Source organism: Eptesicus fuscus, chromosome 5 (assembly GCF_027574615.1).
Source record: "Eptesicus fuscus isolate TK198812 chromosome 5, DD_ASM_mEF_20220401, whole genome shotgun sequence".
Classification (NCBI taxonomy): Eukaryota; Metazoa; Chordata; class Mammalia; order Chiroptera; family Vespertilionidae; genus Eptesicus; species Eptesicus fuscus.
The window spans coordinates 63,980,867-64,005,829 of NC_072477.1; the positions used below are offsets into that span (position 1 = coordinate 63,980,867).

General features: G+C 44.1%; 1 protein-coding gene and 1 non-coding gene across 2 annotated transcripts; one reads left to right on the forward strand and one right to left on the reverse strand.

Annotated features, from left to right (window-relative positions):
- Nucleotides 1-31: 31 nt before the first annotated feature.
- Nucleotides 32-2,206, forward strand: LCMT2 (leucine carboxyl methyltransferase 2). Its single transcript, XM_008143055.3, has one exon. It carries the CDS (start codon nucleotides 32-34, stop codon nucleotides 2,087-2,089), a length of 2,058 nt encoding a protein of 685 aa, XP_008141277.2. The 3' UTR covers nucleotides 2,090-2,206.
- Nucleotides 2,207-4,867: 2,661 nt separating this feature from the next.
- On the reverse strand, nucleotides 4,868-4,971 carry LOC114232048 (U6 spliceosomal RNA). The gene has a single exon (XR_003618100.1). It is a non-coding gene; the product is annotated as a U6 spliceosomal RNA (small nuclear RNA).
- Nucleotides 4,972-24,963: the final 19,992 nt, after the last annotated feature.

The window sequence follows — 24,963 nt, forward strand, 5'->3', positions numbered from 1 at the left end:
ACAGACCGGGGCTCCAGAGCACCTTCGGGCCATGGGCCCGCGGAGCCGCGAGCGTCGGGCGGGAGCAGTGCGGAGTACCAACGATAGCAGCGCCCTCAGCAAGAGTTCCCTGGCCACGCGCGGGTACGTGCACGACACCTTCGCCGCGTTGCTAGTTCCGGGGGCCGCTCGCCGCGCGCCGCTCATCCACCGCGGCTACTACGTCCGCGCACGCGCCGTACGGCACTGCGTGCGCGCCTTCCTGGAACGGACGTGCGCCGCCCCGGGAGCGCCTCGCGCCCAGATCCTGTCGCTGGGCGCCGGCTCGGACTCGCTTTATTTTCGCCTCAAAGCTGCAGGCCGCCTGTCCTGGGCTGCCGTCTGGGAGGTCGATTTTCCAGACGTGGCGCGGCGCAAAGCGGAGAGGATTAGAGAGACGCCGGAACTGTGTGCGTTAACCGGGCCTTTCCAGAGCGGGGATCCTGCGTCAGCGCTGTGCTTTGAGAGTTTGGACTACCGCATCCTGGGCTTGGACTTGAGGCAGCTTGAGCGATTGGACCAGGCCCTGACCGCCGCGGGCCTTGATGAAGCCGCGCCCACTTTGCTCTTAGCTGAGGCCGTGCTGACCTACCTGGAACCGGATAATGCAGCGGCCCTCATCGCCTGGGCAGCCCAGCGGTTTCCTAATGCTCTTTTCGTGATCTACGAGCAGATGAGGCCGCATGACACCTTTGGCCAGTTCATGCAGCAACATTTTCAGCAGCTAAATTCTCCTTTGCATGGCCTGGACCGCTTTCCCGACGTGGAGTCCCAGCAGCACCGCTTCCTTCAGGCTGGCTGGACTGCCTGCAGGGCCATGGACATGAATGAATTCTATCGCTGCTTTCTGCCCGCAGAAGAACGTCGGCGCATGGAAAATCTTGAACCCTTTGACGAGTTTGAGGAGTGGCATCTGAAGTGCGCCCACTATTTCATTCTCGCCGCTTCTAAGGGAGACACTCTCTCCCAAACTCTGGTGCTTTCATCCCCAGAGCTGTTTCCTCGGGTAGATCCTGCTGCCCCTTCAGGGATCCTCCTTGCCAATGTAGCCACTAGTGACAGCCAGAGCCCAAACTTTAAGAGATATGGCCACGCCTCTGTCCTTTTGAGCCCAGGCATTCTCAGTGCAGGTGGATTTGGAGAGCAGGAGGGGCGGCATTGCCGAATGAGCAAGTTTCACTTGCTCTCAAGATGCTGTGACTTGGAATGGAAAGGCAAACAAATAGGCAGTTGGGGGACTGAAGCTCAGTGGGATGGACGCCTTTATCACACCATGACAAGACTTTCTGATACTCAGGTTCTGGTTCTGGGAGGGAGACTGTCCCCAGTAACTCCAGCCTTGGGGATTCTCCAGCTTCGTTTTTGTAAGAGTGAGGATGATAGCACTGAGGATCTAAATGTAATGGTAACAAAAGCTAGCACAGAAGAAGATTCCACTTTGTCATGTTGGCGGCATTCAACAACAGAAGTGTCCTATGAAAATCAGAAATATTTGTTTGTATATGGGGGCCGAAGTGTGGTGGAACCTGTATTGAGTGACTGGCATTTTCTCCATGTGGAGTCAATGACTTGGGTCAGGATCCCAGTGGAGGGGGATACACCTGAAGGTCGGCATTCCCACAGTGCCTGCAGCTGGCAAGGGGGAGTCCTTATTGCTGGAGGCCTGGGTGCTTCTGAGGAGCCATTGAGCTCTATAGTCTTTCTGAAACCAATCACTTGTGGATTCCTCTGGAAATCAGTAGATATCCAGCCTCCCATTACCCCAAGGTACTCCCACACAGCTCATGTGCTTAATGGGCAGCTTCTACTGGTTGGAGGGGTCTGGATTCATTCCTCCTCAGTTCCTGGGGTGACTGTTATTGACTTGACTACAGGATTGAGCTCTGAGTATCAGATTGACACAACATGTGTACCATGGCCACTAATGTTGCACAATCATACCAGCATCCTCCTTCCTGAAGAGCAACAGCTCCTGCTCCTTGGAGGTGGTGGGAACTGCTTTTCCTTTGGCACCTACTTCAACCCCCATATAGTAACATTAGACCTTTCTTCCCTGAGTGCTGGGCAGTAAGGACTAGACTTTTGATATATTCAGGATCCACTAAAGTAGACAATAAAGGTTTCCACAAATAGGATTTGACTTTGTTTATAGATATTACCACATTCCACGCCCCTCCTTTTATTTTATTTTATTTTATTAGCACTATTATGTTAAAACACATACCATCACTCAGACGATAAAAACATAAAACATAAGTAGGCCTATCTTAAGAGAGTGGTCATACAGTCCTAGAGGAGGAATTGGGGCCTTTAGATCCCTATATCTACTTGGTCTTCCTCCCATTTTCTAATCTGCCTTTATCCATTTATTGAGTTAAAGTGACCTTTAAGTCAAGTGAAAAATTTCCCACTCCTATGCTTTGTGACTTGAGGTGGTACCTTGGAAAAAGTTTCACACAGATCCTTGGTAAGAATCTAAAGTTGAATATAGTTGACGGGGCATGGTATTGACCTCATTCATTCTTCATGTATGAAACCTAAAAAGAACCCAGTTACAGTTTGATTAAAGCATTGTGCTATTTAGTGCAGAAGAGAACTCTGGGATAGATTCAACAATGATATTTGTATATGACTTTATTGGAAAATATGCTTTTGTTCCATTTTTGTCACTGGTTCCACATTTATATAGATTTATGAGTGCTTATAAATCAAACAATTGATACTTCAATTCATTGTGTACATGATGTGATAATGTTTTGCTTCAACTCTACACTCCACCCTTCACTATGGTCTGTGCCCCAGGAGGCTGACCTTCATGGACTATATCAGTGAGTTTTTTGTCTTCTAGTTTCTGGTGAGTTCTACCAGTCATAGGCACCAGAGGGAGATGTAGGACAGGAAGAGTGAGGCAGGGTATTCTCAGTGTTTCTCCTACTAGTCTGCAAGTTGGCAGAGCTCCCCCCCCCCTTTTTTTTTTTTTTTTTTGGTCAAAGGCCACAGCTTTTTGTCCATGTAATAAGATATAGCTCTAATTCTGCATCACTCCAGGTTGCAGTAATTGTTCCTTCTTACCTCTTCAGGCCTAATTGCTCTTTGCTAGACCTGGCTGCACTGTTCAATATAGTAGCCATTAGCTACGTGGCTATTTGAACTTCAATTAATAGAAATTGAATAAAATTAAGAATTCAGTGGCTTCGTTGAATTAACCACATTTTAAGTGCTCAATAGTTACATGTGGCCAATGGCTATGGTACTGGACAATACAGATGTAGAACATGTCCCTAGATCTGCACATTGCTGAGGTACTTCACTATCTTGACTTGGCTTCCCTTAACCTTGCTCAGTCCCTTTCAATTGGTGTCTTCATTCAGCTCTCCTCAGCTATCCCCTTTAGATGGACCATCTTTCATAGTGAGCCTTGTGGGATCAGTGAAATATCTTAGGTATTCATCCTTAAAACTTAAGCCTTAATTTCTCTAAATTGTATCTCAAAAGGTAGTGGCTTTAGTGGTACTAAGTGTACCAGTTTAGTATTTCTTGTTAGTCTTTAGTCCTTGAAAGCTTAATAATATCTTGAGATTCTACAGTACTATCAATTTTAATATCTTGATGGACTTAGTATGATACAGACTCTTCTTTTCCTAAATATTTTTATAACAACTTTGCATATAAGTGAATGTGAAAAGTGATTAATATAAAAACTGAGTTGCAAACACAAACCTACGTATATGGAGAAGGCAGTGTTGGCTCTGTTAGATGAAGGCTCCCAGGAGAAGACAACCGCTGTCTAGCTTCAGCTTCACTGAGACTGCAAGAGCCCTTTCAAGGAAAGTTGTTAGTTATGGTCCTGGGAAACAAGGCTGACTACAGCTAGGCATCTGGAAAGACTATAGGTGGGTACTAGATAACTGTCAGGAATATGATCAGAAGAGGAAAATGCTGCATGCTTTGTAATCCCTACTTTTGAGTTCACTACAGCCTACTTCCAACTTTCAGGAGATCAAAGCAGAACATTGATGAAATGAGTGCTCTCACCTATGTAATAGTACCAGAATTCTAACCTAGAAATGACTCCAAGGCCCCGGGAGCATCTATAATGCTACCTTTTAGGTGGTGCCACCAACCATTATTATTTCATTACTTTTGGGGGGCGAGGGAGGGGAGAAGGTGGTGCTGGTGGTGAGGTGGAGTTGGGGGTGGTGGGTGGGGTGGAATCATAAAGAGAATGTGGGTATGTGCCAGAGCCAAATTAGTAGTGCCTATTCTCTTGAGCACTGGCCAGTATGGCACATTATGACTAATCAGGCTTGTTCCAGGAAAATTACCACATTTTCTATAAGTGATTACCAGATTAAGCATGCCCTCCACCTCTGACCCGATACATGCATCATACTCAGGTAAGGAATTAGTCATTTCTCAAGCTCTACTCATTAGAGCGCTTAGAAGTTTTGTCAGCAACATTTACTCTGCCTTTGGAACAGCGCTCTGTATGGACTGGTGCTGGATCCCAGTTTCATAACAGTAATCTGCAGCAGTTAGAGATGTGGGCCAGATTGAGAACTCCAGTTAGACAATAATTTTTGCTTCTCCATTTCACCTCTGAATATATTTTTTTAAAAATATGGAACGCTAGCCAAAACCGGTTTGGTTCAGTGGATAGAGTGTCGGTCTGCAGACTGAAAGGTCCCAGGTTCGATTCCGGTCAAGGGCATGTACATTGTTTGCGGGCACATCCCCGGTAGTGGGTGTGCAGGAGGCAGCTGGTCGATGTTTCTCTCTCATCGATGTTTCTAGCTCTCTGTCCCTCTCCCTTCCTCTCTGTAAAAAATCAACAAAAATATATTTTAAAAAAAATATGGAACGCTTCACGAATTTGCATGTCATCCTTGCGCAGGGACCATGCTAATCTCTGTACCGTTCCAATTTTAGTATATGTGCTGCCGAAGCGAGCACCACCTCTGAATATTTTTGTTCTAAAATTCTGGAATGGAGCTCTGGGGTAGTTATGAGAGTTAATGAAAGGCCTTTTCCTTGTTTAGTAATTGTACTTTTCTTCTTAAACCCTCACCTGAGGATATGTTTTTATTGATTGGAGAGAGAAACATTTATGTGAGAGAGAAACATTGATCAGGTGCCCTGACTGGAAATCAAACCCGAGACCTTTCGGTGTACAGGATGATGCTCCAACCAACTGAGCCACACTAGCCAGGGTTGTACTTCTTTTTAGACCAGAAAAATTAAGAAAGGGGGAGAATTTATTATGTTGACTTTACTGTCAGGGTCTCAAAAACAGTATCATACTAGGAAGGGTATGAAGACAGGTTAAGAAAAACCTTTGGAATATGTTCTCCAAAGGCCAGTGTTGCAATTTCCTTGTGTGTTTTTAGAATTTTACCACCAAATGTCCATTTTTCGTTTTTCTACAGATTTAATCCTCCTTAGTGATGTTAGGAAGATGACATGTAACATGTGTTCCATTGGCCATGCACTGCCTTGGTCTTCTCTTGCAGTGATCTCCGATCTTGAAAGTCTTGGTTTATTCCATGTCCATTTTGTGATCCCAAACTTAACCTCAAATAGCCTATACCTACTCTGAGACGCCTAAAGGACACCTCCTGGAAAATACTCCCATATGGCAGCCCCAAATGTAGCTAACCACTGTGCTAAAGAAGCCTGTGCTCTTTGCAGAATCTGGTCAATAACAGAAGAACTAGTTACTAAGGTGAGTTCTTAAATCATGGGAACCAATAATGACTAATGTCATATTAAAACTAAACTAAGCTTTTTGACTACAGCCATGAAGAAAGGGATATAAAATAGCATTAGACTGGCAAAGTAGGTCATGAATCCTGAATAATCACATTTGGACTGGATGTTTAAAAGAGAAGGAGATTATGTAGAGCAGAAATTATGAAACTTATAATCAGCTTTAGTGTAGGTTAAGAGTTCCTTGGATATCAATAGTTATGTAAACAGTTCTGTCATTCCACAGTTTAGTTATAAGGCTGATTATTTTTCTTGGACAATGACATAAAGCACTTGGTTGGGAAGGGGCAGTTTCTTGACAGAGGGAAGGAATTGTGTGTCTAGTCACTTCTCTATCCCTGTCATGGTAGATGCTCAATAAATACTTGTTGGATCAAGGTCCAATCTGACACTCAAATACATTATATTTGAATATTTGTCAAAAGACCTTTAATTACTGTGCGTGTGTGGAGGGGGGGGTGAGTATTAAAGTTTTAAAGACCCCTATTTAAGAGTTTTAAAATTCAACTGCTTTGCCCTGGCTGTTGTGGCTCAGTTGATTGAGCATGGTCCCAGGCACAAAAAGGTCTCTGGTTCAATTCCTGGTCGGGCATATGCCTGGGTTGCAGGCTCAATCTCCAGTAGGGTGTGTGCAAGAAGCAGCTGATCTATGTTTCTCTGGCTCTGCTCTTCTCTTCTCTTCTCTTCTCTTCTCTTCTCTTCTCTTCTCTTCTCTTCTCTTCTCTTCTCTTCTCTTCTCTTCTCTTCTCCTCTCCTCTCCTCTCCTCTCCTCTCCTCTCCTCTCCTCTCCTCTCCTCTCCTCTCCTCTCCTCTCCTCTCCTCTCCTCTCCTCTCCTCTCCTCTCCTCTCCTCTCCTCTCCTCTCCTCTCCTCTCCTCTCCTCTCCTCTCCTCTCCTCTCCTCTCCTCTCCTCTCCTCTCCTCTCCTCTCCTCTCCTCTCCTCTCCTCTCCTCTCCTCTCCTCTTCTCTCCTCTTCTCTCCTCTCCTCTTCTCTTCTCTTCTCTTCTCTTCTCTTCTCTTCTCTTCTCTCTCTCTCTCCTATTTCTCTCTTAGTCTCTCCCTCCCTCTCCCTGCCTCTCTCTTTGAAAACAATAAAAACATTTCTTTTCAATTAAACTGCTTTGACCTGGGTAAAGGTGGTAGACTTCTCATTGTTACTCCTAGTGTTACAGATTACACCTGAATCTTTTCCCTGATTGCAATTTCCAGCTGATCCTCATTACCTTTTGCTCAACATTGGACCATGGTTACCCCATATCTTTTGGAAATGAAATGAGCTAACTTTGCCAAAAGGTTAATCTGAGGGAGTGGGAACATGCAATTAAATGTGCTCATGAGCACATACATACAAGATCTTTTTAGAATGTGATGGTTCACTAGGCATGACTTATTAAAATAAGTTTAATAGAGGGAGAAGAAAGACCTTGCCCTAATATTTACATGAAAAGTCATTTGCCACCTAATTGGCAGACTAAGACTAGGAAATAAATTGTCATAAGAATGATTTTTAGGATATTACACCATATCCTGCTTTTCTCATTTCCTAGCCTTTGTCCACATTTTTAAACTTTTCATTAGAGCCTCAACCTCTAGCTTACTATTTCAGAAAAAGTTAGCAAAGATGATCTTTCTTATTTATAAATATATCAGCAACATAACCAATACTTAAGAGGAAGAATACCTTTGCTACTACCACATCTCAAAAAATCCCCACTCAATTATAAAACCAGAGTTTACATAGACACAGAGAAGAGACTGGTGGATGCCAGAGGGATGGGGAGTTGGGGGATTGGGTGAAAGATGTGAAGAGGTTAAGAAGTACAAATTGGTAGTTACAAAATAGTAACAGGTATGTAAAGTACAGCTTAGAGAATATAGTCAGTATATTATAATAACTATATATGGTGCCAGGTGGGTACTGGAAATACCTGGGGGAACACTTTGTAAAGTATATGATTGTCTAACCACTATGCTGTACACCTAAAACTAGTACAAAATAGTAGTAAATGTAAACTGTAATTGAAAAATAAAATCTAAATAAAAAATTGTAATACAATACACATAGCACAGTTTGACCTCAATCCACTGAATTTATATTTGGACAATTGAATCCAGCCAGCATATTTTTATTTCCAATGCTTGACACATAGTAAATGTTAGAAAAGTCACATGTATGGTTATATGTTTGAGTTAGGCTAAAATTAGTAATAAATAGTGAATTGTAATAAGATCAGAGATTACCATAAGAAAATAAAAATATAGTGTAAAGCCATAGTAATTAAAAATAGATTGATATTGGTGCCAGAATAGACAAATAGATTGAAGTAATAAAGAATTCAAGAACAGACTATATGATAAGGTGACATTTTAAACTAGTGAGGTGAGGCTGGACTATTTGATAGATGATTTGGGACCACTACCTGGCTAATCATTTGTGAAAAGTGATGTTTTCTCCCTAATTCTCACAAATCCAAGCCTAAATTCTAGATGTATTAAAGATCAGACCTAAACTTAATAAGGAAAACGAAACTAAATTCTATGAGCATCAGAATAAGTATAAAAGAACATGTTATAATTTTAGTGTAGAAAAGGCCTTAAAGAGCACATATATACAAACAAAATTCAGAAAAAGTCTGATAACTTTATTCATTTAAAATTTAAGGACAAAAAGAAAATACATTAAAAATTTAAAAGATTCATCTTTCCTCTATCTAGGACCATGCCATACATAGGGAGACTTGTTTTCCTTTTTCATTCAGTCCCTAGAATTAAGATGCATGCAACTCATTCCTCTATTTCTCAACACTAGCTTCTGAGACATGTTAAGAAAGGGAAATCTGAATAATAAAAAATGGAGCTTTCAATGGATAATATCCACTTTTCATTCATTTGTTCATTCATTCATTTATTCATTCAACATTTAAGTGTTCTAAGCAGGATACATCAGTGATCTAAATAATCCCTTGTAGAATTTGCAGCCTAGTAGGGGGAGACAAGAAAATAAACAATAAAGATAATAAATACATTATCCTATCTAATAAAGAGGGAATATGCTAATTGACCATCACTCTGTCACAAAGATGGCTGTACCCACAGCTGAGGCCAAGTTCCTATAAGGAGCCTTAATGAGCAATCAGCAGGGACCTGAGGCTACACCCTCCCCTGCCCCTGTGGGGCTTGACAGGGGACCTCAGGCCAAACTCCCTGCCTTGGCATCAGGCTGGGGGACCTCAGATTGCACCCCCCGCCCCAGTGCCAGGCCAGGGGACCTGAGGCCATGCCCCTCGCCCAGCGGGGCTTGATGGGGGACCTCAAGGTGCACTTCCCATCCTGGTGCTGGGCTAGGGGACCTCAGGCTGCTCCCCCCACCCCAGCGCCAGGCCGGGAGACCTCAGGCCGCACCCCCCCACCAGGTGGGGCATGACAGGGGACTTCAGGCCACGCCCCCCACCCTGGCACTGGGCCAGGGGACATGAGGCTGCGTCCCCCGCCCGGCGGGGCTTGACGCAGGACCTGAGACTGTGCCCCCCTCCCAGTGCTGGGCCTGGGGGGACCTGAGGCTATGCCCCTCCCCCCCACCTGGCGAGGCTTGATGGGGGACCTCCGGCCATGCCCCCCACCCAGTAGGGCTTGACAGGGGATCTCAGGCCATGTCCCCCACTGGGCGGGGCTTGATGGAGTACCTCAAGGCATGCCCTTGCCCCAGTCTGGGCTTGGGGACCTCAGACCATGCCCCCCATCCTGGCACTGGGCCAGGGGACCTGAGGCTACACCCCCTTCCTGGCAGGGCTTGACAAGGGTGGGACTGGCCGGGTCTGGATCTAGCCCAATGCAGGGGGCAGCTGGGTCTGGGTCTCACACAATTTTGAGGTGCATGTGGGTGGGTGGGGACTTGACTCTGGGTCCTGTGGTGTGCCCCAGACTCTGACAAGAGGAAGGTTTTTATATACATTTTACTAATTTTCTTTCATCTCTGACACTTCTATTATAGAGAAAGGGCAAATAGCAATATTAAATTATTTCCTCTAATTAATCCCCTTTTAATGTGCACGAATTTTGTGCACCGAATCACTAGTATATTATATTAGAAGTGATAAAGACTCTGAGGAAAAAGAAAAAGTAAAGAGGATAAGGAGTGTATGGGGATGGAGATAGCAGGTTATAATATTAAATAAGGTAGGTAGGGTTACTCTCACTGAGCAGTGACACTTTAGCAAAGACTTGAGGTGACAGAGTTAGCTAACTAGATTATTGGGGGGAAAGTTTTTCAGGCAGAAAGAATGCCAAGATTAAAGCTCCTAAAGCAATTCATTGTAATTAAAAATAGATTTTAATCTGGGTTAAAAATGGTTTGGGTGATATTATTTGACTTACATTTTTAAAGGATCCCTCCGGACAGAGTGAGAAGAAAGGAGGAGGTCAAGAGTTAAAGCAGGGAGACTTGTTGGAAGGCTGCTGCAGTAATCAAGGTGAGAGATGATGTCGATTCAGCTAGGAAGGTGAAAAATGGTGGGATTTTGGGTATATTCTGAAGGATGAGCCAACAGAATTTCCAGGAAGAAAGAAAGAAAGAGAGGGAGGAAGGGAGGAAGGGAGGGAGGGAGGAGAGGAAGGGAGGGAGGAAGGGAGAAAGGGAGGGAGGGAGGGAAGGAGGGAGGGAGGGAGGAAGGAAGGAAGGGCGGGCTTCAAGACTTTAGGCCTAAGTAACTGGAAAGTTGGAGTTGCCATCAATTGAGTTGGAGGAGACTATGGGTGGTGCAGATTTGTGGGCATAGATCAGAAGTTTCAGGTTGGATTGTTGACTTTGGGAGTCTGTTAAGCATCCAAATGGAGAGCTACTTATTCAAATAGTATCTATTTTATAACCTCCCTCCTCAACCTCCACATTCACTCACTTTTTTTTTCCTTCTGTAAATAACCAGACCAAATACAGGAATAGAACTAGCAAATAAAAATGGCTGAAGTGGAAACTGTAGCTTGAAGAATAAGAGGGGGCCTGGCTGCTGTGGCTCAGTTGGTTGGAGCCTTATCCCGTGCACCAAAAGCTGTCAGGTTCAATTTCTATTCAGACCACTTACCTAGGTTGCAGGTTTGATCTCTAGTCAGGGCATGTGTGGTAGGCAACCGATCAATGTTTCTTCTCTCTCTCTCTCTCTCTCTCTCTCTCTCTCTCTCTCTCTCTCTTTCTCTCTCTCTCTAAAAAAAATCAATATAAAAAGAATGAAGGGGGGGTATGGGAGATATCTGTAATACTGTCAACAATAAAAAATACATTGAAAAAAAAGAGTAAGAGGGGCAAATTCTCTGTGAGATAGCTCAAGCCTGGCTACTCCTGGCTCCCAGAGCCACTTTCATTCAGACTCATTGTCTTTTTTTCCTCCTGATTTTTATTTCTTTCTATATTAATATTTATTATACATACTGTGTAAACATACTTCATTAGCAGCTTTTTCATAAAGCCCAAATGCCTCTTCCCCTTAGTTGATAGCCCATTTATATGAAGCTATACAATAGGTCCTAAAGCACACAATACTGCTTCATGCCTCCATTTCTTTACTTGCAGTGCTCTCCCAGTTGGGACTCTTTTTTGGGTAGGGATGGGGTAAAATTTTTTTATTGGAAAACAAATATACAACTTGGAATGGATTTGAGGCAAATTTCATTGTCAGAAATTCTGGGAAGTCAATTGTGCCATTACCATCAGCATCCTCTTCATTAATCATGTCCTGTAACTCTGCTTCTGTGGCTTTCTGCCCAAGAGACCTCGTTACAATTCCCAATTACTTTGCTGTTATAGTTCTATCACCATCTTTATCAAACAGTGAAAAAGCTTCTTTGAATTCTGCAATCTGCTCTTCAGTTGGTCAGCTACGCTGCAAGTTCTACTGGTCTCCAAGACTCGACCACATAACCACTCAGCTCGCTTGCTCCACTTGGACTCCCAGTTGGATCCTTGACACTGCCCCTCTTGCCTTATTCTCACACCCTCCCAACCTTGGTAATACAACTCCTACTTGATGTTCAAAGCTTATCTTTGGGAAGCATTCCCTGATTCTAAGCCACCATGCCCTCAACCCCTTTTCAGGATGGTATGGATTGCCCTTCTATATTGCCATAGAACCTTGTAAATGCCATCCATATTTCACTTGTGTTATAATCTGTTTTCTAGTCTGTCTTCTCATTCAACATTGAAGCTTCTTACGGGCAGGGATAGTATCTTATTCATTGTTGTATTCCCAACACCTGGCACTCTATAAACAAACTGAACAAGGATCTCTCATTCTGGGTGTTTAACCTCTTGGAGACAGAACTTTCTCATACCCTTTCGATGTTCCCTTAGGTTATTTAGCCTTTAACTTTAGGTCATGATACTGGAGTACAAAATAAGAAGATAGACATAAGAGAAGAACATAAAAGATGAAAAGGGAGCTGAAAGCAATGTGGTCTAGGAAGGGAGAGAAAGAGAGAGTATGGCAAGACTTGAGGTATGGGTATCTTCTACTCTCTCACCTTCACCTCCTCAAAACTGAGGAGAGGGCCAATCAAGGGTGGTAAAAACATTCTGATAGATTTAGGCAACTCCCAGGTCAGGAAGACCAGTTTGGCAGAGCTCTGCAGGACAGGGTAACGAGAGGGAAATCTGGAAGCAGGACAAAATTAAACATTAGTATCTGTAGCCCAGGAAAAAAATATAAGACCTTAAAATGGAGCAGCTACAATAAAATAGAGAGGAAGAAACACATCCTAGATTATTTGTAATAATAATAAAATTGGTAACAGAACTGTATGAAGTACTTACTAATTGCTGGCACATTATCCCACTTAACTATCACAGCAACTCTATGATGAATTAACTGTTATTTTTCATATTTAAAAGATGAGGCAATTAAGGCACAGAGAGTTTAAGTAACAGGATTAATGTTGCACAGCTGTAAATGGTAAAGCCAGGCATCATATCCAGGAGGGTCTACTAATGGAACTCAGGATCTTAACCAGTCTGTATGTCCATGATACAGCAACAGGACCAGGTGACTCTAGAACAGAGAGGAAAGGTGTTTGAAGAATCAGAGATCACACCAAGATCTCTATGTTTGGGTTCTCACTCATATGAAAACCTGAATATTACAGTGTATAAGGATATTATTTGACTTACATTTTAAAAATATATATTTTTATTGATTTCAGAGAGGAAGGGAGTGGGGAGAGAGAGATAGAAACAAGAATGATGAGAGAGAATCATTGATCAGCTGCCTCCTACCAGGGATCGAGCCCGCAACCTGGGCATGTGCCCTTGACTGGAATCAAACCCAGAACCCTCAGTCCACAGGTCGACGCTATATCCACTAAGCCAGTGATGGCGAACCTATGACACGCGTGTCAGCACTGACACGCGTAGCCATTTCTGATGACACACTGCCGCTGAGGCGGCCGCATGCCGAGGATGAAACATTTGCTGCTCCTGAGGATGAAACATTTGCGAAATAATGTTTTTTCCTCAAAGTGACACACTACCCGAGTTATGCTCAGTTTTGTTGGCGAAGTTTGACACACCAAGCTCAAAAGGTTGCCCATCACTGCACTAAGCCAAGCCAGCTAGGGCTTGACTTACATTTTTAAAGGATCCCTAGAAGATTGTAAAGACATTGACAAAAGGGTAGTTGGAAAGGAGAGGCAGTTTAAGGGGAACAATGAATTGAGTTTGGGATATGATGAGTGTGTCAATATGGCAGACACAGATTAGTTTCTCAAGGGTTAGGGTGGGATTTAACAGGACACAGTGAGTTTTTTAGGCCCAATCTATAAATTTAAGCTTTTAATTAATGGGAAGGAGATAGTGAAGCTAATCTTTGAATTTAATGACAGACATTTGTTAACTTAAATCCTCTCTGTTGCATTTACATTGTGATAAATAACTTTTTTAAAAAGTAACATATTTTATCTCCCTGATATTGGGGACATTCACTCAGTCAAGTGACAGGTGAATTTAGAAATCTAGAGAATGTAAATTATCATCATTGTTCTGCATTCAGCAGAAAACTTTTGTGGTAACTCAAGTCCTCTGCGAGGCTCAGCCTTGTGGTTCTCAACAAACACCTTCACCCTTCAGTATTTATTATATCAAATAAGGTGTCAACAAGTCATAATCCTGCCTCCTTCATTACCCCAAAACCTGAGTCATTTGCTGAGGTAATCACCATAGGTAAGCCCTTTAGGACAGTGAGTGAACTACCCAGAAATGAAATGGGATGACAGGTAATGAAATGCATTACCAACTGGTCAACCTCTGTGGTCCTAGCCAAGATCTCCTTTAGCTCAAATAAGGAATGCTGAGAAAAGAGAAGGGCCCTACTTGAGCATATATATGCTTTTTAAATAGTCATAATCTCTTCTATTTATCGAGTGCTGACTTTGTGCCCAGAACTGGGCCACATGCTTTCAAACTCTATCTCCTGAAATCCTCACAACCTGTAGAGGTATATTATTATTTTGTTCCTTTTGAAGATGAGGAAACTGAGGCTTAGAGAAGGGATGTAATTTGTTCTAGGGCACAGGCTAATCGTAGAGTCAGGATTTAAACTCAGGTTTGAGAACCCTGTAGTAATCCAGTCTCACGGTAGCTCTGAGGCTTGGGCTGAATCCCACAACACTTCACTAATCTGCCTTGTAAGAACAACTAAGGGCCATGACAAAATGCCTTGACGCTGTACAGACCCAAACTGGAACCATCAAGCTGACACTTGAGGGAAGTTCCTCTGAGAGTGTGCTGCTGGTCAGACTGGCCACACAGGCAGCGTGGACCCTGCCCCTGAGATGACAGAACTCCCTTCTCTGCATTGTCAGCCCAGCAACCTGAAACTCATTTCTGTTGACTTTGAGACCTGAACCTTATATAACCCTTTCCTGTCTCTACTCCTTTTATAGGTCAAAGATTTCATGCCACAATGAAGCCAAATAACCAAGGCAATGGGCAGCAGCTGAACACAAGCCATTGAGGGGAACCAGTGTCCTTTTGTCCAGAACAACTGACCAAGCCTGAAACTATGATGGAAACGTGTGGTATTTCCTGGGGCTGATGTAGTGCAGGCAGCTGCCCCAGGTGCTCAGTCTAGACGTCCTAACTTGAAAACTAATTGGGATGGCCAAGTTTGGGGACTAGTGCTGGGAAATGTGCTAACCCGGAAGTAATTCTCTCACCCAGAAATTCTACTACTTTTACTAGTATATCAAGTGCCTTAGAAATTAGACTCCTTTTGCCCTAGCTGGATTGGCTCAGTGGATAGAGCGTCGGCCTGCGGACTGAAGGGTCCCGGGTTTGATTCCAGTCAAGGGCATGTACCTTGGTTGCGGGCACATCCCCAGTTGGGGGTGTGCAGGAGGCAGCTGATCAATGTTTCTCTCTCATCGATGTTTCTAACTCTCTATCCCTTTCCCTTCCTCTCTGTGAAAAATCAATAAAATATATTACAAAAAAAAGGGGGGGGGGAGGGCAATAGGAGCATAGTTACTTAGCAAAAAAAAAAAAAAATTAGACTCCTTTTTCAGCTTCTCATTCCATACTATAATCTTATTTGTTATAGGTTAAACATTAAGAGTGAGTACAAACCTTCAGATCCTGCGATATACCCAGATAGAGAAAATAATGTCCATCCTGATAGTAGACCCCACTGGGGAGCATCTTTTTTACTCCTTTACAAGACCACAGATGTCATTGTTAGGGGACTGTGAGTAATTCTCTTCCACTAGTAGAAGCAGCTGTTGTTTTGAACCTTGGAACTTTGATTAATGGTTACACGCAGTACCTCACCTGCCCCAGCCTGAGGAGTTGCTGAAGTCACAGGGCACCCCGGAACACCTTGTCTCATTCTTTTTTTATTTTTATTCTTACTGATTTCAGAGAGGAAGGGAGAGGGAGAGATAGATAGAAACATCAATGATGAGAGGGAATCATTGATTGGCTGCCTCCTGCACGCCCCACAGGGGATTGAGCTCACAACCCCGGCATGTGCCCTTGGCCAGAATTGAACCAGGGACCTTTCAGTCTGCAGGCCGACACTCTATCCACTGAGCCAAACTGTCTAGGGCACCTTGTCTCATTTTTAAACACTATCTAGATGCTCTCTTTCAGGATGCTGAATTTATAAGGAAATGGGGCTTCCCATTCCCCTCCCCAACCCCTCTCTAATGACAATCCTCCACAAGAGCTCTATTTTATTGATTCATTTGTAGATATTTTAGGGGGTCATACATAATGGATTGGGGGGAAAGGTGGGAGCTCAAGAGAAGGAGACCAAGGTGTCTGTAAAAGTAGTGATGCTCTTATTTGATCCCAAGCCAACACCCCTCAGGAGATGAAACCATCTCTCAGTCAGGGCTCTGGTGAAAGTGTTGAAACAATGGCTTAGCCATGTAGCCATCCTTAAATGACCTGGCTCCTTGCCTAGGTTAGAGAACAGCCACACCTCACCTTAATGATTTTTGACCAAAGTCTCTCCTAACCAATGAGAATCCAAACCAGAACAATCATTAACATCGCAACAGACTGACGCAGAAGGATCTTAACCTGGTTCTACCTGTCAAGTTCTAAATAAACCTTCCATCGCCTAGCGTAATGGCTCTTCCTGTGGTTTAAAAGTTGTCTAGGGAGTTGCTTGAGTTCATTCCACATGTAAGTTGAACCTTCCCAAAACAACAAGCAGGTAATTGTCAAGCCTAGGTGGAGTCCTTGGGCCTGTGACAGGGGTTTAGGAGCCATGGAACCATCGGATGCAAACCAGGGAAGGGTGCGCCTGCTCCACATCCCTTTGTCAAGAGATCAGAGGGGGCTTTGGGCCATGGCTGAAACCTAGTCACAGAAACTTGGTGTGGAATGTACACAGGCAGCTACAGAATGTCCAGCAACCAGAGAAAAGATCAGAGTGTCTACTCCTTGTAGAGAAATAACACCCATCCTTTTAGTAAAAGTGGAAAAGGCAAGACCCTTCATGGGCAGTATCATGAGGTATAGAAAGGGAACACATTTTAGAACCTGGATTTACCACTGGGTGACCTGAGGTAAGTCACACAATCTCTCTGGGCCCAACACAGTCTTCTCATCTGTAAAATGGGTTTGATAATAGTGCCTACCTCGCCAGGTATTTATGAGGATTGAAAGGAGCAAGGGGCCCTGGCTGGTGTAGCTCAATGGACAGAGCATTGGCCCAACCACCAAAGGGTTGTGGGTTCGATTCCCAGTCAAGGACTCATACCTGGGTTACAGGTTTGATCCCTACTCCTGGTCGGGCTCCAGATTCTTTCATACCATTCTGTCTCTCACACTAACAGGAAAGGAGGAAGAACCAATATAAAAATGTGTTATCACAGACAACAGGGCAGTAGTTACCAGTAGGAAGCGGGTAGTGGGGGTTAGAGGGGGCCTAATATATGGTGACAGAAGATGGTTTGACTTTGGGTGGTGGGCACACAGTGAAATATACAGATTTTGTATCATAGAAATGTACACTTGAAACTTATATAATCCTATTAACCAATATCCCCCTAATAAATTTAATTTAAAAATGTATTATCGGTCATAGCAGTACTACTATTCAAAATAGCCAAAGGTGCAAACAACCTAAATTTTTATAAGCTGTTGAATAGATAAACAAAACATGATATATCCATATACTGGTATATTATTCTGCCATAAAAAGGAATGAGGTACTAATAAATTTTGTTTTACTAATCAAACAAACAAACAAACAAACAAGGAATGATACCCACTTCAGCATGGATGAATCTCAAAAACATATGCTAAATAAAATAATCCAGCCAGAAAAGGATACATATTGTATGATTCCATTTATATGAAATTTCTAGAATAGGCAAGTTCTTAGAGATTCGTAGTTGCCAGGTGTTGGGTTAGGGAGAAATGAAGAGTGATGGCTACATGAGTACAAGTTTTTTTGGGTGGGTATGTGATGAAAATGTTTGGCAACTGGCCAGTGGTGATGGTTTCACAACTGAATGCACTAGATGTCACTGAATTATACACTGTAAAATTCTTTTAAAGTGGTAAATTTCATGTTATGTGTTAACACAATTCTTAAAAAATCTCATAAAAGCTGGTCACTGTTACGGGCACTTGGGGCTTAGTCCTGCTGGGATCTTCTGGAGAGCCAAGCAGAATGTGCTTAAGAATTGTCCACCCTGAATGAGATAAAAGGGAGCACTTATTTACCGGATCCTGGTCCCCAGTGGTCAAGGATTGGCCCCTTGGTATTGACTTTCTCCCCGCTTTTCAGGTTTGCGTATGAGTGAGTGACCAGCAGGTCAGAGAAACACTGAGACAGAGTGTGAGAGGTTCCTGGTGAAGTTTAAACACAGTGTTATCAGGTCTCACCTGTGAGGAGATATGTTGTCAGGTCACACCTGGCTGTTGCAGAAATAGTTGGAGTTAAAGTGGACTGAGGGGATGAGGTGAGGCATACAATGTGCCCAATACACCCTCAGTATGAAATACCACAGATGCAGACTCATAGAAGTAGAAAGTAGATGGAGAGGAGAGAGAAACAGGGAAGAGGTTTGGTGGATTCTTGTCACTCCCTGATCTTCACTCGGGCTTCAGAGTGTTGTTATCCCATCTCCTCTCTTTAAAATGATGATTAGCAGCTGTCTGTCCACAACCTAACTCCACCATGACCTCCTACTATTCAAACTTACCCGCTTAATTTCTATCATAGACCCCTTTCTCCATGGCATCAGGCTGTCCACATCATTACTGTCTCTACTCTCTGCACTCATCAACTTCCTCCTGCTCTAACTTTTCTCCCAAACCTTTTTACAATCCATAATTCATGGTTTTAGTCACTCTCTCAAGACAGTTCTAGGCTCTTGCTTCTTAGCACTTTTATACCATTTATCTGATAAAACCCCAACACTTCTGGCGAAATCAACTCTCAGGTTTCTCTATGGCCACATCCTGAGATGCTCCATTGAAGAAGAACCAGTAGCACACAGCAGGACAGATCACTGTGGTAGAGACTACCAATGCCATGCTCTCATATAAATCTATATTATAAAAGGCCAGTGGCCATAACACATAATGCTGTAACGACCAAATGACTGGTCACCAGGAGGTGTATTGATGGGTCTGGTGGTGGGGCGGGTCTGGAGTCTCACTCGATTTTGTGCTCTGGGCCTCTAGTCTTTAATAATATCACCCTGATGCCTAGTTGGACACATTGCTGCCAGGAATAAAAGACTGCATTTCCCATCTTCCCTTGTATACAGGTGTGGTCATGTGCCTTTGTTCCAGCAAATTGAGGGAGAATGTTGGATGGTTGGTGCAGGAAAGCTTAAAGAGATATGATTTAGCAGAAGAGCCCCCTTCTTGTCTTCTGGTACAGCTGGGTTGGCCATCTTGAACCATTCAGTGACCATGCAAGTCAAGATGCTCAAGTAAGAAGTAATAGTTTTGATCCCTAATGAAATCATATACCAGCCCTAGTTTTACCTTCATAATTCCTTTATATAAAACATAAAGTTTTATTTTTAGTCACTATTATTATTACTAATTGATTTTATTATCACCAACCTCAGAAGGGCCTGAAATACTACCTAACAATCCCGTCACCTTTTCCAGTTCACTCATTCTGGAATTCGCCTCTGTGGTTATATCAAACCGTCACCATTCTCTTCAAATATCTGACTTCCCATTTCTGACCTCATAGTAAGCTGATGACTGGGCTTCTTGCTTCACTGGCAAAATAGAGGTCATCAGATTAAAAAAAAACCTCAAATTTCCGTCACAAACTTGCCTGCCCACCTTCCCTTCTTTACTACCTTTCCTCTTGCTACCATAGAGACTATATCTCTCCTCCATTTAAGGCAAATCTTTCCACCATCCTATGTCCAACTCACATAGGTTTCTCTTCCTATTATTTTTATTTTACTTAACATAAGGAAAAATGGAAGGCAAAATCTATCTTTTTCAGTGTATAATTCCACCAGTTTTGTGTGTATACTACCATTGCAATCAAGAACCGTTCCACCATCCCTCAGAACTGCCCCAGCCTCAGGCCAACATATAGAAGGAGTGTAACCCTCCAGTCTCTCGAAGTTCCTGACACTGTCTGTTTCTCACATCCCACTGCCTCACTCATTTAGGTTATCTACATGGCTCCTCAGATATTTGAGTTTGAGGTGCCTGGATTATTCATTCTCTTTCCTGTATCTTTTTAACTAATCCCTTTCTACTCATTCTTTCCTATCAACACTTAATGATGCTCAATTCTCTGACTAGTGAAAACTCCTTCTTTGACCTCTCCAGATGCTACCCTTCCCTCACAATAAAACTTCCTGATTTGTTATTTGGGGATACCCTCAGTCAAATCCCCCCTTTTGGCCTAAAATTCTCCTGATACTCACCAGAAAGGTTGGGGGGGAGGGGGAGGAAACAAATAAACAAACAAACATAAAAGCAAATTAAACCAAGATTTGCTGCAACTTTTTCAGATGATAAAGTTCTCATGTTGCCACATTTAACATTGTTTTGGAATTTGGTAAGAAATTTCTATTCAAATCATGCCAAGTTGCTTTTTTTTAATTAAAATTACAAATAGTATGAACCTGTCCACTGACATGGCCTTAAGTGAGGGAATGAGTTTGGATTCAAAGTTATATCTACAAATACCAGTAAGTTCTGCTTCCATTGTCTCTTTGAAGAAAGCAGCCAGTATAAGAAACCATGTGTATCTTTTCTTCTAAAGTGAGGGATCCAGATCCACTTAGACATTTGGAAAATTAAAAATGTGAAATCTCATTCACAGAGATGGGTAATATTTAAATATTATTGAATACTAGAGGTCCAGTGCACAGATTCATGCACCGGTGGGGTCCCTTGGCCTGGCCTGCAGGGATTGGGCTGAAACCAGCTCTCCTACATCCCCAGAGGGCTCCTGGACTGTGAAAGCGTGCAGGCCAGGCCGAGGGACCCCACCGCTGCACAAATCCATGTACTGGGCCTTTAGTATGCATGTAAGATCTTTGGTTAATCTCTTCCCACCCTCCCCCTCCCCCCTTTCCCTCTGAGATTCATCAGTGTGTTCCATATTTCCATGCCTGTGGGTTTCCACTCCTGTGATGAGCGTCTTCCCTGTGGTGGTCAGTTCATGTCATAGCTACCAGTCAGGCGGTTGAATGGTCAGCTGGTTGGCTGGTCGCTTAGGCTTTTATAAATATATATTAGTAGCCCTGTGCACGATTAAATCATGTGGGTTCCCTAGGCCTAGCTGCAATCAGCACTATGTCTGCTGCCCAGCATCACTCCTCCACCTCTGTGGCCCCTGCCCCATGAACCTCCACGCTAACGACCCCCACCCCGTGAGGCTCCTTGGCCTCTGCTGCCCACGCCCTGCAACGCTCTTCTGCCTCAGCAGCCCCACGAAGCTCCAGACTCACAACCCCTGCCCTGCTCCTCCACCTCGCCTCCACCGCCCCTGCCCCACCCTACTCCTCCTCAGCAGCCTGGGAAGCTCCAGGCTCACAGCCCTGCCCCACCTCCACCGCCCCATGACACTCCACACTAACAGCCCCTGCCCCGCAAAGCTCCATGCTTGCAGCCCCCTCCCCGAGACACTCCTCTGCCTCAGTCACCCTGGAAAGCTCCATGCTCACAGCCCTGCCCCACTCCTCCACCTGACCTCCACCGCCCCTCAATGTTCCATGCTCGCTGCCCTCGCCCCGTGATGCTCCTCCACCTCAGTCACCCCGGAAAGCTCCACGCTAACAGCCCCACCCCGCGAGGCTCCTCAGCCTCACTGCCCCTCGAAGCTCCATGCTAACAGCCCCCACCTCGCAAGGCTCCTCGGCCTCACCGCCCCGTGAAGCCAAATGCTCACCGCCCCTGCCCCACGACTCTCCTCCACCTCCGCAGCCCTGCCCCAGCACACCATGAGAGCCAGACCGGTCCTTTGGTTGTTTGGGCCCACAGCTCCTTCCTCCCAGCTGCCACTGTGGGCAGCCAAGGGCCCACAGCTCCAGCTCCCTCAGCTCCCTAGCCTGGCGTCCGGTCAAGCCTGGTCGTTACGGACCCAGGTTTTTTATATATTAGGACTAGAGACCTGGTGCATGAAATTCGTGCATGGGAGGGGGTCCCTCAGCCCGACCTACACCCTCTCCAATCCGGGAGCCCTCAGGGGATTACCTACTGATGGCTTAGGCCTAAGCTGCAGTTTGGCCTCCCTCTGCAGGAGGTGACTGGGCTGATCAGGGGAAGGCGCCACCCCCATCACCCCGCTGCTGCTGCTACTGCCGGCTGTTGCAGACACCAAGGTGTTTTCATCAACATGGACTCCAGTCCCTTCACTACAAAAAAAGGACAACTTTCTTTAGGCATTTTCAAGATGTGTCTTTCATAGGATATGACCTTTCTTTCTTTCTTTCTTTCTTTCTTCTTTCTTTCTTTCTTTCTTTCTTTCTTTCCTCACCTGAGGATATTTTTTCATTGATTTTTAGAGAGCATGGAAGAGAGAGGGAAAGACAGAGAGAAACATCAATGTGAGAGGGACACTTCGATTGGTTGCCTCCTGCATGAGCCCTGACCTGGGCCCCAGCCAGGGAGGAGCCTGCAACCTAGGGACATGCCCTTCACCAGAATTGAACCCGGACCCTGCGGTCAGCAGGCCAAGGCTCTATCCACTGAGCCAAACTGGCTAGGGCAGGATATGACATTTCTTAGCCCCTCCTTCAGCAGCAGACCTTCGTTTTTTCCTCCAGGAGTGTGGTGGAAAAACCCTAGATCACCTTCTTGGATTCTTATTACCCAAGTTACCAAGAACACTGCGAGTGGTGTACTGGGAGCTTAGCCAGTGAGCGGTCAGGAAAGGTGTTTCCTCTGCAGCTCATACGCAGAGGCAGGACTGCCGGTGCACTGAGGCTGGCAGGCCCTGCTCTCTGCGGGCCTGCTCGCTTGCTTACCATGGCGCCTGGCAGCTAGGCCCTGCTGTCTGTCTGCGGGCCTGCTCACTCACTAGGCCCTGTTGTCTGTCTGTGGGCCACGGTGTCTGGCAGCCAGACCCTGCTGTCTGTTTGCAGGCCATGGTGACTGGCAGCCAGGCCTGCTCTCTGCCCCTGCCTCGTCCCGTCCACCAGGCTGCCAGCCTTGCTGTGATAGAAGCCTGTGGGCCACGGGGGCAGGACCCAGAGGTGCTCCATGAGCTTCCTGGTGACCGTTCGTCTGGTTGTGATGGCCCTAGGCCAGTGGTTGGCAAACTCATTAGTCAACAGAGCCAAATGTCAACAGTACAATGATTGAAATTTCTTTTGAGAGCCAAATTTTTTAAACTTAAACTTCTTCTAACGCCACTTCTTCAAAATAGACTTGCCCAGGCCGTGGTATTTTGTGGAAGAGCCACACTCAAGGGGGCAAAGAGCTGCATGTGGCTCTCGAGCTGTAGTTTGCCGACCACGGCCCTAGGCTATTATTAGTATAGATAGATTATTCTGAGAAGGAAGGAAGGAAGGAAGGAAGGAAGGAAGGAAGGAAGGAAGGAGCAGGAATTGGGACACTTAGTATTAATGAGGCCCTTAAGGTTGACCAAATAGAATTTTCTTTGGTTAACCTAGATAATAATATGGTGGTTATTTTTGGAGAAACCTCTTTTCCCATTTAAGCCCCCAAATGAAAATGGAAAGGTTGAAATAAACAAATAATATTTGAAATGTAAAAGCTTTTTTTTTTTTTACAAGGCAAAAGTCATTACACTGTTAAGGCTGTATTTTCAAATAGGATGGCAAATTGTTTTCTACGGATATTCTCCCATTAAACAAGTTCTGTCTTTAAGATACATTATGATTGTAACTATGGAAAAAACCGACCTCAACGTAGACAAAATAACAGGAAGAACATTTATCAAAATGTGTACTCCCCTCCACCATTTATAAAAATATATGCTAAAAATATTTTTAACATAAATTCGGACTTTTATTACAAAGAGCTGTTTTTTTAAAATTCTGCCTTCATCAAAAGAGCATCTGTTTCTACTATAAGAGACTCTTGGATTAGTACCCAAAGTGTTATTTTTCTGAGTCAAAGTAAAGAAAATTTGATAAAAATAAAGTCCCCAGAGTGCTTAGTAAACACTTGGTAATGAGCGAGTTTAATGCATCTAACTTAGCACCTTTTTCTAAATACACTCAACAAATTTTAAAAAGGCAGAGGATGTGACAGAAAGCTTTGGTTACAGATAGTTTCTCTATGAATCACACAAGGAATTAGGTGCCCCTTACATACCTTTGACAATGACCAGTAAATGCATAACTAGCTTTATGTTTTTTTGGAGCACTATTCTTTTACCAAACTAAATTCTTCCTCCAGGAGTGTTGACTGGATACTTCTGCTTCTCTCTTTAAACTGTGAATCTGGTAAAAGACACATGTCCAGATCTCCAGCCATGCTCCCCCTACCCCTTTTCTCACTTCCTCTTAAAAAATATTTGTTTTCCTCCCTGGTTAAAAGCATCTTACTCTCCCAATGTGGAATTTTCTCTTTCTCTTTTTGAATTCAGAAAAGTATAAATAAGGAAACCACAACCATTTACAATCTCACGGCCCTCAGATGATCACAGTTCGTATTTTCTTCCATCTGTTAAAACTGGGTCTGTCCATATAAATAACATTGTTTACTCCATTGAAATAAGCTGCACTGTTTTTGTATCCTGCTTCCCCCACCCCACCCACCCCACCAGTTAACATTATATCATGGTCATTTCCCCTCATCAGTGGAAACTTTACCAACTTCATTTTTATTTTTTAAAATATTTTTATTGATTTCAGAGAGGAAGGGAGAGGGAGAGAGATAGAAACATCAATGATGAGAGAGAATCATTGATCAGGAGCCTCCTGCATGCCCCACACTGGGGATGGAGCCTACAATCCAGGCATATGGCCCAACCAGAATCGAACTGTGACCTCCCCTTTCATAGGTTGGCGCTCAACCACTGAGCCATGCTGGCTGGGCCTCAACTTCATTTTTAATTGATAACTCACCATTTCAATGTACTTCATTTTTTTCTTCAAGATGCAAAGGTCTTCGGGTCCTAAAGGTCTGTTCAAAGGCTTTTTCATGACCATTTGTGATGACCTTCCTGAGGGCAGCTTTGTCCCTAATTCTTATCTGGGCAACGTGGAGTGATGCCTGGCA